Genomic DNA, 12,539 nt, shown 5'->3' with positions numbered 1-12,539 from the left:
ACACAAATGGGTGGAAACTTTCATCATCTTGGCTGTCAGTGGTAACCAGTGTACAGATTGACTTCCCTTGCATAGTTCTCCGATTAGGTAATGATTGCAGGCATTTTAACTGAAGGAGCATGGCACAGTGACATGTCTCATTTTCCATTAGGCACTTTGAGACGGCTCCACACCATAGCAGCAGGTTCCACCCTATTCACTGATGTTTCCCAATGTAGATCAAATTGTCATCTAGAAAACACCTTGATGATTACCATTGTGCTCCCATAGTCCAGTCAAAACACTAATCCATGTTGTTCTAGCCATGTGGTAACACAGGCAGACTGGAGCAGCAATATATAGAGCTGTACAGGCAGTAGTTTAGTGGTATCATGTAGTAAGTTGTATGGTTTTTAATAAAAATTGACATATCAGATGAAACAAAACATGCTGAAATTTGAGGCATATCACTGACTATGTTATTTCACTGATTTTACAGTACTGCATATGCATTTGATGGTGAGTACTTTTTATGATTTTCTGCCCACATAGGTGAATTCATAGATAAAACTAAATAAGACTACAGGGATGTCACAAAAATGTTTGAGTGTTTTCCCCTAGGTTTCATTCAAACATACACAATTTTTATTAAAACTTCCTTCATCTGGAGAGACCTAGGATTATATAGAACTACCTAATGATGTTCCAACACAGAAAATTAGTAAAGTTGCTCAGTGATTATCACAGCACACTAGCATTTGGTAGTAACTTGGTTTCCCATCCAACCACTCTCATTTAGATTTGCTCGTGGTTTTCATCAACTGTTCGTTTGAAATAGGACTCTGCTGATTTGTTTTCCCATGTCTTGTCCTACCTGACATTGCCTCTAATAATCCTATCATCAGTGAGATGTTATTTATTTATTTATTTATTTATTTATTTATTCATCTGTGGAACAATAAATATTGTATGGATGTTGTCAGTTTACAACACATGAGCACACATTTACATTTACAATGAAACAGGTTTCTCATATTTTGTGTAGTTTTTATAACTAGTCATACACACATTTATAATTACATAATATTTTGGTGATAATGTCATACGTTGCTAATAATCTACATCTATGTTAAATATTCTTTTACAGTATAACAACTTTTACTTACTAGAAAGGTTTTAAGCTTTTGTCTGAAAGTGAGGGGCTCATTTATCTCTTTAATTTCTTGTGGTAATTTGCTATTCAGTTTTATCCCATTATAAAATATACTTTTTTGCGTCTTTGCCTTGTTCTTTCTATCTAGATGGAGGTGGTGACAAGCTCTTGTTTCATGGTTATGTATTAGGCTGTTTGTGTTGTACATGTTGAGATTTTTCTTAATGAACATTATGTTCTGAAAGATATACTCACAAGAAACAATTAGAATTCCTAGCTTTCTAAATAATTCTAGACAGTGGGCCCTGTTGTTGCTGTTTGTTACTATCCTTATGGCTCTTTTTTGTACTTTGAACACAGTTTGTATGTTACTGGCACTTGTTCCCCAAAACATGATCCCATAGCTGAGGACTGAGTATAGATATCCGTAATATGTTATTTTAAGACAGATATTATTGCATACCGGTGCAAGGATTCTAAGAGCATAGCATGCTGTGGATAATTTCTTTGCCAAAATGTTGACATGGTTTGTCCATTTCAGTTGGCTGTCTACATTCATCCCTAAGAATTTGGTACTTGTTACACATTCTAATTCATTATTATTAACTTTTATTCTAGTGGCATTGTGTTTTTTGTTCAATTGGAAGTTAATATAGTTAGTTTTCTTTACATTTAGGGTTACTTTATTTTTTAATGACCAGTTGTGGACATCATTGAGAGCCTCGTTTGCTCTTTCTGACAGTTGTGTTGGATTTTCACCTGTTATTACTATGTTGCTGTCATCAGCAAAAAGTATTTTTTCTCCATGTCTGATACTTTGTGGGAAGTCGTTAATGTATGTAAGAAACAATATTGGGCCTAATACACTTCCCTGTGGGACGTCTATATTCACATTTTATGGGTCAGACAGGTGTTTTATAAGGGAATTGTTTGAAACTTGTGATATCTCAACTCGTTGAACTCTGTTTTCCAAGTATGATTGGAACCACTTCTTTGTCACACCTCTTATTCCTATTTGCCCTAATTTATGAAGTAAGATTTTGTGGTCAACTGTATCAAAGGCCTTGGACAAGTCTAAAAAGATACCACTTACATTTTCACCTTTGTCCAGTGCTTCTAAAATTACTTTAGTGAACTGTGCTATAGCAGATTTTGTGCCTTTTCTGGGCCTAAAACCAAATTGGTCTTTGGAAAGAAGATTATATTTATTCAGGTAATTTAGCAGTCTCTTTTTGACTAGTATTTCTATTATTTTAGAAATGATAGACAGTATAGAGATCGGCCTGTAGTTCTCTACATTTTCCACATCTCCGTTTTTAAGGATAGGTATAACTTTTGCTTGTTTTAGGTACTACGGAAAGTATCCAGATTCGAAAGATTCATTAATTATGTCTGTTAATGGGCCCTTTATGGAGTCTATACAATCTTTGATTACACAGACTGGGATTTCATCAAGTCCTACTGAAGTTTTATTTTTTAGTTGGTGTACTACTAGTGCCACTTCCCTTTCTGTAGTTGGCAAGAGCACCATTGAGTTTGTTGGCTGGTTCTGAGTAGGTAAATCATATGTATCTGGAAATTTCTGCTGTAATTTTTTTGCAATACTACTGAAATATGAGTTTACAAAATCAGCTAATTTTTTAGGGTTACCTACTGGTACATCTTTGTTTTTAATATGTGAATTGAGGTCTTTTTAGCAGAGTTAGATGTTTCCTGTTTGACGATGTTCCAGGCTGCTTTGTTCTTGTTTTCAGCTTCAAGTAATATTTTGTTGTTTGAAAGTTTTTTTGTGGCTAGCAACACCTTTCTGTATATTTTCCTGTACTTTTTGTAGAGTTGCAGAACTTCTGGGTTAGATAGATTATTTTTTATGGAGTTGAGATATCTAAGAGTTTCTGAGGATTTTTTGATACCTGTAGTCACCCATTGATTTCTCTTTGTAGTTTTAATTTGATAAAGAGTTTTGGGAAACATCTCTTCAAATCTGAGTTTAAAAATTGACATGAACTTGATAAATTTGTGATTTGCATTGGTTTCTGCATAGACTTCCCTCCAATCTTCATATTCTAGCTGGGATTTAAACTGATACAGGGCTGATTTGGAAAACATTCTTTTGTATGTACAAAGTTTAGGAGGGGTTTCTACATGAATGTTAGTTTTTAAGATCTGGCAGAGGTGGTCTGATAGGCCCAGGTTTTGGACAACAGTATGACATTTTTTGCTATCAATATCTGTGGCTACATGATCTATAGATGAGGAGGATTCTTTCGTTATTCTAGTTGGACAATTAACAAGGGAGGATATTCCATAACAGCTTGGAATATTCACATATATGTTGCTAGCCTTATCAGGCTTCATCATATTAATGTTTAAGTCACCACATTTGCTTTTGGTCCAGAAACCTTGTCTGAGCTTTGATTCACTTTTGAGAAGAATATATCAATGTCTCCACTGGGAGAGCGGTACACACAAAATATGACTAATTTTTTTGCTATGCCAGGTCCTATTATTTCAACAGCGGAAAGTTCGAAATGTTTGTCCTCACCTAGATCTAAAAGATCATATCTAACTTTAAATGACATACCTTTTTTTTTTTACATAGATACATGAACCTCCACCATTCATTGAGATTCTGCTATAGTAACATGCAAGGTCAAATGAGGCTAATGCAATGTGTTCAATTTCCTTCCCTTTGCACCAGTGTTCAGTGATACACAAAATTTGGCTATCAAAATTTTCCAATTCTACTTCTAGCTGTTTTGCTTTGTTCTTTATGGCTTGAATGTTTTGGTGAAACACTGTTAGGCATTTGTTTTCACTTATCTTGGTGGCGCCTTTCCCTTTAGACCTGATGCTAAAAAATCCTTTAGATGAGCTGGTGGCATGGTTATTCTTCTGTTGATGACAGTGGAGGTGAGTCTGTTGCCAGTTAGACTTGGAAGTTGGTGTATCTGAAGGTATCTGCCTTATGTTAGTCTTGTAATTGAGGCCGGGTACCAAAAATCCTTGTTGTAGATTCCTCTGCTTGCAAGCATTTATCTCTTTCCCTGTTATGTGCTGTTGTTCACTGCTTTGCCCCAGCAAAAATCCTGGCTTCTCAAGGGTGGCTGCCTTCGTCTGGTGTGATGACTGCTCCTATTACCACTGCTGTTGTGTGCTGTTGTAGTGAATGCCAGTGATTCTGGTTGCTTGGTTATTGATGTTGGAACTACTGCTTCTGATGTTGCTGTGACTGCTAATGATTCTGGTTGGTTGGTTTTTGATGCTGTAACTATTGCTTCTGTTGTTAGTTCTGCTGCTGCTAATGTTGGTTCAGTAGTAGGTTCCTCTGTTGCTACTGTTTTTTGGATGGTCCATTTGCGTGCTGCTGCTGTTTTTGCTGGTGTTTCTGCTATTGGAGATTTATACCATCCCAGTTCAGTGGCTGTCACTTTGTAATTGCATTTAATTGCTTCCCTTATTAAGTTTCCTAACCTGGCCTTTCCATTTCTGTTAAGGTGAAGCCCATGTTTCGTAAAACATTCTCTGTCAAGTGTGCTTGAGTCAATTAATTTCACATTGCTGAATAGCCTACAACTACTTTTAAGTTTCGCATTAATTCTGTGAATTTCCTTATTCACACATGACCATTCAGGTAAATCATGCCTGTGGGTAAAGTTCATCAGTAAAATGTTTGTATTTGACAGTACTAGCAAAAGACTCAAGAGCTGTTTATACATTTTCATAGCATTGTTTTCGTAAATGTCTTTAGCTCCTGCGCAGATTACAACACTGTCCTGCTTGTCATAGTTATATTTTACGATGTTTTTCGTCACTTCTTTGAAACCAGCACCTGGTTTAACCGTGCCTGTCTGTGACTGTCATTGATTTACTATTTACTTGCAGTTCTTGAGAAATTCCTTTGGCGTGACTGTCTCCAAAGACGTCGACTTTTGATTCTTTCTTCTTTGTCACACACGTCGGTTTTTGTTTATTTGTATTTTCACTTTGTTGCAAAACGTCGTATTTGTTTTTATCGCAAAATGTGACAGATTTTACGGAGTTTGTTATTCTTTTAGTGGATAAGGGATTACCTTTTAGCGACACTTTTATCCACTCGCACGTTGTTTCACTGTCTTGCATCACTTCACTAGCGTTTTGCATATCCTTATTGCAGGCATCACTACTATTCGACAGAACACTGTACCTGTTTTTATCTGTAATTATAATTTCATTTTCTGCCTTTGATGCCTGTCTATTGCTTCCTTTCCGCTTCTCATAACTCACCAGGTTCCCGTTTTGTGGCTTTATTGTTTTATCATTTAGAATATGGCGCAACTTTTTCAGCTCACAGTTTTCGTTAGTTATATGCAAAATCTCACGTCTTAGAACATCTACTACTTTTTGTAAACTTGAAATATGTTCGTTTAGTTTTTCGATTTCACTTTTACAATTTTCACAGGATTCCTTTTTTACGACAGAACAGTAACTTTTATTCACTCGTTCACTATGCATCACTACACTCGTCGCCATCATAATCTTCCTTCGTTCTATTCCTGCACAGAAGCTGCTGGGGGACCAATCTCCAGTTTAGGCCTATGAGCTATTTTTATTTTAAGCCAAATGAAATCTTTGTTCAAGTGAATTATAGCTTAAAATGTGTGAAATTTGTCTTTGAGTACAAATTTTATTTTTGGATTCTTAATTTCAGAAATGTATTACCCTTCACTTTTTTTCCTCCAGTTTGTTGAAAGAAGCAAAACCCTTAAGTATTGAAGTGAACAGAGAAACTTCAGATATCCACACAAAGGCAACATTATTAAATGTTCTGAATGTAGCAGACAACATACCAGTTGAAGAGAGGCAATTACTTGGACGTTATGGTGTATGGCTTTTAGTGGGACTTTGCACACCAAATGAAACAAAACCTGTTGAGATTCTTGGTAGATTGCTGGCCATGTTATTCCACTGGTTTGATATTACTGCATATTCATTTGATGGTGAGTACTGTTTATGATTTATATTTGTGTATATATGAATTCACAGGTACAAACTATATACAACTGTAGGACATCAGCTTACCATTCATTTTGAAAATGATTTCATGAGGGACACTTCAAGATGAACAAAGCACCATTTAATCAAGTTAATGGTTACTCTGTGTTGTATAAATGTTCAAACTACGGCTTGATGATTTTGGTGCAGTAGATAAATGATGTAGTAGCTTGTAGGATTACAGGTAGTATTGGTAGCACTGGTAGATAAAAAAATCTAGATAGTTAATGTTGTTATTTTGTACTCAGCAAAATGTTCTTTATCAAAGGCAAGAGTCTCCTGTTATTATTGATAAGTGTGTAAGTTGTTTGTGAATAACAGAAACATGTTTTGCATAAGCTCAACAAAGTATTGAAGCAATGTCTGATATGATTTTTGAGGGAACTGCATTTTCTTGCACTCCGTGATAAATTTGGTTTCTCTCTTTATATGTAACATCCCTCTGTTTCGAGTAACAATTCAACAATTTTTCAATAAAACCTGAATTAAACACTGGCATTTTGAATTCTGCTGTAAGTAGTGTTTATTTTCAAGAAACAGACAAGAGGATAACTATGTATAACAAAAATGTCCCATAGGTTATCCAGCCCTCTATATAACCTCACTCAGTTTCTAGACAGTTCACTGCTTCCAGTTCCTCGGGGAATCTAGTAAGACACTGATTGGATACACAATCAAAGGGATCGAAATGAGGTAACACTCGATAGGTATGCAATACACCGAAAGTGCAGGTAATGTGTTTTAAGTCTTAACTGACCAGGGGTACTAGGAAAACTATCATAATCTTTACTTACTTTTCATAGTCAATGACAGTTTTACAACTCTATTTCAGACAGAATAAGATGATAGATTATAATTATAAACAAAGGTTTAATACATATTAGAAAAACAAATTCATTAAAAACAAAATTTAAAGGAAATTTAAGTTAAGAAGATATGTACTTTATTTTCGTTAATGAGATGGTAGTGTGTTGAAAGAGAGAATTAGGTTCTTTCAGATAACTCATATGCAGTAACTTCATATTCTGTCGAAATAAGTTGTGGATATAGTCAGTAGTAGTGGTCACCGAATGCTTTGCATAGTTATCTAGTTTCAGCATTTCTCCTGACCAACAATTGGAGCATATGGGAAAGTAGGAATTTACTATACCTGCAATATTACAAACTACCATAACAGTGTCAAAAACTATTTAATGACATAAAAGAGTTCTCTGTGAAGACTGATGATTTAAAGGGAGAGTAACTCAACAATCAGAAAGCTGTACACCATTTGCATGTTCCTTCATTGCATGTTTGCTTAGTGTCGTGTGGCTGTGAAAAAAAGTAGAATAACACTAAATATTTAATCCATTCTATTTGTAAATATATCTGGATAATTTTACAGTGTTAACCCATGTTTTTGTTCATTGTGTGAATAATGCATGTGAGAATGAAAAAAGAAACGGTGTTGAAAACAAAACTACTTCCCGATGAAACTTCAGAAGCACAAAGGCAGAGCGTGGACACACTCCGATTAGTGTCCACTAATAGGTGTCCAGATACTGTTGATCAGACAATGTATGAAGCATATGACAGCAACTTCTTTGTCACCAGCATCCAACGACGACTTACTTTGTGGACTTGCATACATCCTGCAGAGAGGAGATTTCCTTGGAATGTATTCAGGCCATCTATTATGATTTCATGTCATGATGTTTAAAGGAGGAGGAGGAGATCAGTGTTTAACGTCCCGTCGACGAGGTCATTAGAGACGGAGCGCAAGCTCAGGTTAGGGAAGGATGGGGAAGGAAATTGGCCGTGCCCTTTCAAAGGATCCATCCCGGCATTTGCCTCAAGCAATTTAGGGAAATCACGGAAAACCTAAATCAGGATGGCCGGAGATGGGGTGAACTGTCGTCCTCCCGAATGCGACTCCAATGTGCTAACCACTGTGCCACCTCGCTTGGTCTCATGATGTTTAGAGACACTGATTTAATCATTTGGGATTTTACACTACACTGACTTCTCAGAGTCTGAGATGTTGTACAATTCTGTAATTATAAATATTTCTATGTAGTCATATACTATGTCAGTCCAAAAAGCTTTGAGACTGGAATAATAAAAAACTAGAGAAATGTTAAGGTTGTGGTTTTGATGCTTCAGTTGTTCCACATATTCTCCACCACTTGTGTAGAATGCACAGTGTTCATATAACTGTGTAAAACTGTCAGAAAAGTACTTCTTTGAGATGTTATTCCACTAAGGTGTCATATTGCCTTGAATGTCATTTAAGTCATCAAAGAATTGACCCTTCATGTGAATTTCTGCACTTCCATCATTTTGTGGTAGGTTTGTATTGAAAATACCGAGTCTCATCATCCTTGATGAGTTTTTCTATAAAAGAGTTGTCCACATTTTGCACTTCAGTCAAGTCACCGCAGGTGTTCATGCATCATCGTTTTTACTCAGGAATCAGTGTGTGTGGAACAAACTTTGCACACACATTTCTCTTCTTTAAAATGTTCTGGGGGTATCTTGAACACCTGATTTAGAGATGTCGCCCCATTGCAATTTGTTACACAATAACATTGACACACTACAGTTGCACGTCGTCAACTGCTCAGCACTGTCAGGAATAAAATCACTGAACTTTTTGGACAGGTGGTGTACACATTCTGTTCATACAAATTGCATGATTCATTTTTGGTGTTGCAGTTATCACAAACTCTTTTATATAAACCTGTAAATCTTATTCAGGAAGTATGACCAATAAGTGCGTATATTGTAAAAATATCTTGTGTAGCTTGGTTTTGTTACCAACTAACATGCTCAGCTTGTACACAGTTATAAAATAAGTAACACACATTAAAGAAAAAAAGAAACAGAAAAATATAAAACTGGTAGTGTCCTCTGTAAACTGTCACTAATACTGTGTGACACTTGCAATTTTCAGATGCAGCTCTTGGTCTTGATACCTGAACATTTGGAGTTCAGTGTTCTGTGGAATTAATGAAGTTGTTTTACCTTTCCTGAAGACAGCTGGAATGCAGTCTTCGGAAGTATCTTCTGTTGCAGGAAACAAGAATATGAAAATGCAGCTTGTTTTGTGACTTACATGTGCAAAATATTGATTCAAACATGAAGTGTTTCAAAGTGTTTTATTATGTTTTCATGGATCACACATTTACCATATCACAGCTTTTCAGGAAGACATATCTCTGTACATTGATAAGTTCAAGTTTGTTATATCTCTTGTGCTCTGTTAATAATAGAGATGACTTTACTTTTGATGTGTTGCAAAATTCTTGTTATTTGCTTAATTACTATATGCCAAATAAATTTCCAATGGTGTAGCACTAGAACAGTTTAATAGTGACGTTAGTAAGTACAAGTGTGCTACAACATTGCATGATATTGGCAAATTTGACAAATGTTAGATTATAGATTGTCCTTAGCAGATAACTGCATGATTGTGGAAGTAGTAGCCTGCATATGTAAATTTATTTTGATATGCAATTTGCTGCAGAAATGAGTCAGTGCATGTGCTATTTGTTGAATATGGATATGAAGGCCATACTGAAAGGCATGAGCAACCAGTTGGTAAAATTCCAAGTCCAACAATGTAACAAAAATGACTGCAGGATCCCAATCTACAGACTGTACATCACATGTTGCCATATTACAATATTTAGTGTCTGTCACATGACCACAGGCAGTACTTCTAAAATGGCATGTTTTGACAGCAAGCTGTCATTGAATTCCTTGTTAAATAGGGAAAATGTGCTGCCGAAATTCACCTCAGACAACAACGTTCCTGTGGAGATGTCTTCTTGGCAACACCAGTGTTAGGAGTTGAATGAAATATTTCAAAGATGAAAACATGAATATCCAAGATAAGCCATATAGTAGTCATCCTTGAACTGCCTTCACAGATTGTAGTAAGGGAAGAGTTGATAAGCTCACTGGAGAAGACAGGCATGACACAGTGAATGAAGTAACTGGAAAGAGTTGATGAGCTCATTAGAGAAGATGGTCATGCCACAGTTAATGAAATCACTGCAAAGCTTGCAGTTGGACATGCTACAGTGCAGTGAAATGATTCAAAGCTTATTCTATGGAAAAGTTTGTGCTCATTGGGGCCTTCGTTTATTGACCAAAGACCACAAATGTCAGAGATTTCAAAATGAAGGTGATGATTTTTTGATGAGATTGTGATAGGTCATGAAAGCTGGTTCCATCTTTAAAAACCTGATTCAAAATGTCAGAGTATGGAATGACACCACTCGGATTTGCCATTGAAGAAGAAAGCAAAGACAATGCTGTCTGCTGGGAAAGGTATGGGCACTTTCTTCTGAGATGCACTTGATTGTTTTCTGATTGTTTCTCCTGAACCTTGGTGTCCACAGTATCCAGACCATTTTGAAGTTCTGTTATGCACTGCATGATAGATGCCCTGGAAAGGAGAAGATAATCTTGCAACAGAATGACATCCTTCCTCACAGTGCCCGTGTCATTGTGGATAAAGTCAGGACATTTGCGTGGGAAACTCTTCCGTATCCCCCCTACAATCCACTTGGCACTGTGTGACTACCATCCTTTTGGTTCTTTGTTAAGGAACAGATGTGAAGCCAACATTATGAGACAGTGTAGTCAAGCAGCACATCAGTGTCTTCAGGAAACTGGAATGGAGTTCTGTTGTAAGTGTATTTTCAAACTTGCAGAACAATGAGGAAAATGAGTGCAAAGAAATGAAGACTGTGTTGAAAAGTGAGAGAGAGTACTGTATGTAGATTAAGATGATCATCTTAGTTCACAAAAAATAAATAAATAAATAAAAATGAAAAATAAATAAATAAAAAATAAAGATCAAAAATATTAAAAAGTGTTGCTCATTACTTTCAGTTTAGCCCTCGCACAAGTTGTCACTTTTGTTCAATAAAAAAGCAGTATTAAAAAAATCAATATGTATCTGTCATTAAACTGAAGCCACAGATCCATTCCTTTATGTTTGTCTGCTCATTATAATAATACTATCAAAGCCACAGCAGTAATCCATGTGTGTTTTTTAGAACAGATTTTAATTATTGAAGTTGTCAAAGAAGGCTTATGGTATATGTCAAGGTGACTAAATCTTATGAAAAATGTTTGAAGTCTCAAGTGAATTTCAAGACATGTAATGTGTCTGCTGTGCCATTCACACTTAACAGATTCATGTACAAAGTACAGTTCAGTTTAATGCTTTTTACACAAATCCATATGTAGTATTAATTAGTAGCATGTCATTCATAATGGGCAGCTGTCCAAAGACGCTTGCTTTCCAGTTGCTCATTTGCTCATTTTTTTTTTGTTGTGAATTCATTCAGACCACAGATTAACCTGACATTTAAAAAATTATGGAAACACTTTGCGATCTGATACCAATGGGCATATTATAGTGACTAATGACTGGATTAAGGTATTCAGGAGATCTTTAAGGGCATTAGGGAGCTGATGCAGATACCATGTATCAGGCTGTTAACTGTTGGACTAATGGCAAAGTGCTCCCCCCCCCCCCCTCTCTCTCTCTCTCTCTCTCTCTCTCTCTCTCTCTCTCTCTCTCTCTCTCTCTCTCCCACACACACACACACACACACACACACATACACACACACACACACACACACACACACACACACACACACACACACACACACAGATACTGGGTATCTGGCTGTTAACTGTTGCACTAGCAGCCAAATGGTCTCCCTCTTTCCCTCCCTCCCTTCCTCCCTCTCTGCCTATAACACCCAACATCCTCCAACATAACTATTTCTTTATGCCATAGCAAATGGACCATTAATCTGCTCCTTCTCATTGTATGAGGTTCCACAAATTTCTGTCTACTTCTGTTATGTGTATTACTTTTCCATTTCATATTTTATATGACACCTTAATTTGTAATATATACCTGTAACCCCACATTCCAATTACCTCTCTGAATTTTCAATCAGCTGTACTTCAGTGCTTTGTTCCAGATGTACACTTTCAGATATTTCTCCCCCTCACATACGTCACTATTTGATTGCTAGAAGAAGACATTCTTCACTTGTCCCCATCTACGTATGATGTTATCCTTGCTTTTGCCACCATAAGTAATCTTGTTTCCCTGATAGGAGACTTTTCAATTATTTTCCCACTGTGTATTTCCCAATTTTAAGCAAGTTTCTATTCTCCTTTCTACTACTTTCAGTTGATTTTGTTTTGTTTATCCTTAACTCATTATGCACACTATGTGTGTAGTCTGTATTGTCAATGAGATTCTACTGGACTTCTAAACCAGAAAGACAATGACATCTGTTACATTTAGACATCTGTTTTTGTTTCCTTTACACCTCTATTTGTCTTTTATTTATTT

At 36.3% G+C, this 12,539-nt stretch overlaps 1 protein-coding gene across 1 annotated transcript in view; it reads left to right on the top strand.

Annotated features, from left to right (window-relative positions):
* The window catches only part of LOC126470304 (protein unc-79 homolog), an 857,658-nt gene that overhangs the window by 74,368 nt on the left and 770,751 nt on the right, over nucleotides 1-12,539 (top strand). The window contains exon 9 of the mRNA XM_050098074.1: nucleotides 5,855-6,111. Coding sequence (XP_049954031.1) covers nucleotides 5,855-6,111 — 257 coding nt within the window. The remainder of the gene's footprint in view (nucleotides 1-5,854; nucleotides 6,112-12,539) is intronic.

The sequence above is a fragment of the Schistocerca serialis genome, chromosome 3 (assembly GCF_023864345.2).
Source record: "Schistocerca serialis cubense isolate TAMUIC-IGC-003099 chromosome 3, iqSchSeri2.2, whole genome shotgun sequence".
NCBI lineage: Eukaryota > Metazoa > Arthropoda > Insecta > Orthoptera > Acrididae > Schistocerca > Schistocerca serialis.
Note: the sequence above shows the minus strand (reverse complement) of the source record. Positions and strands in the feature narration are given on the sequence as shown.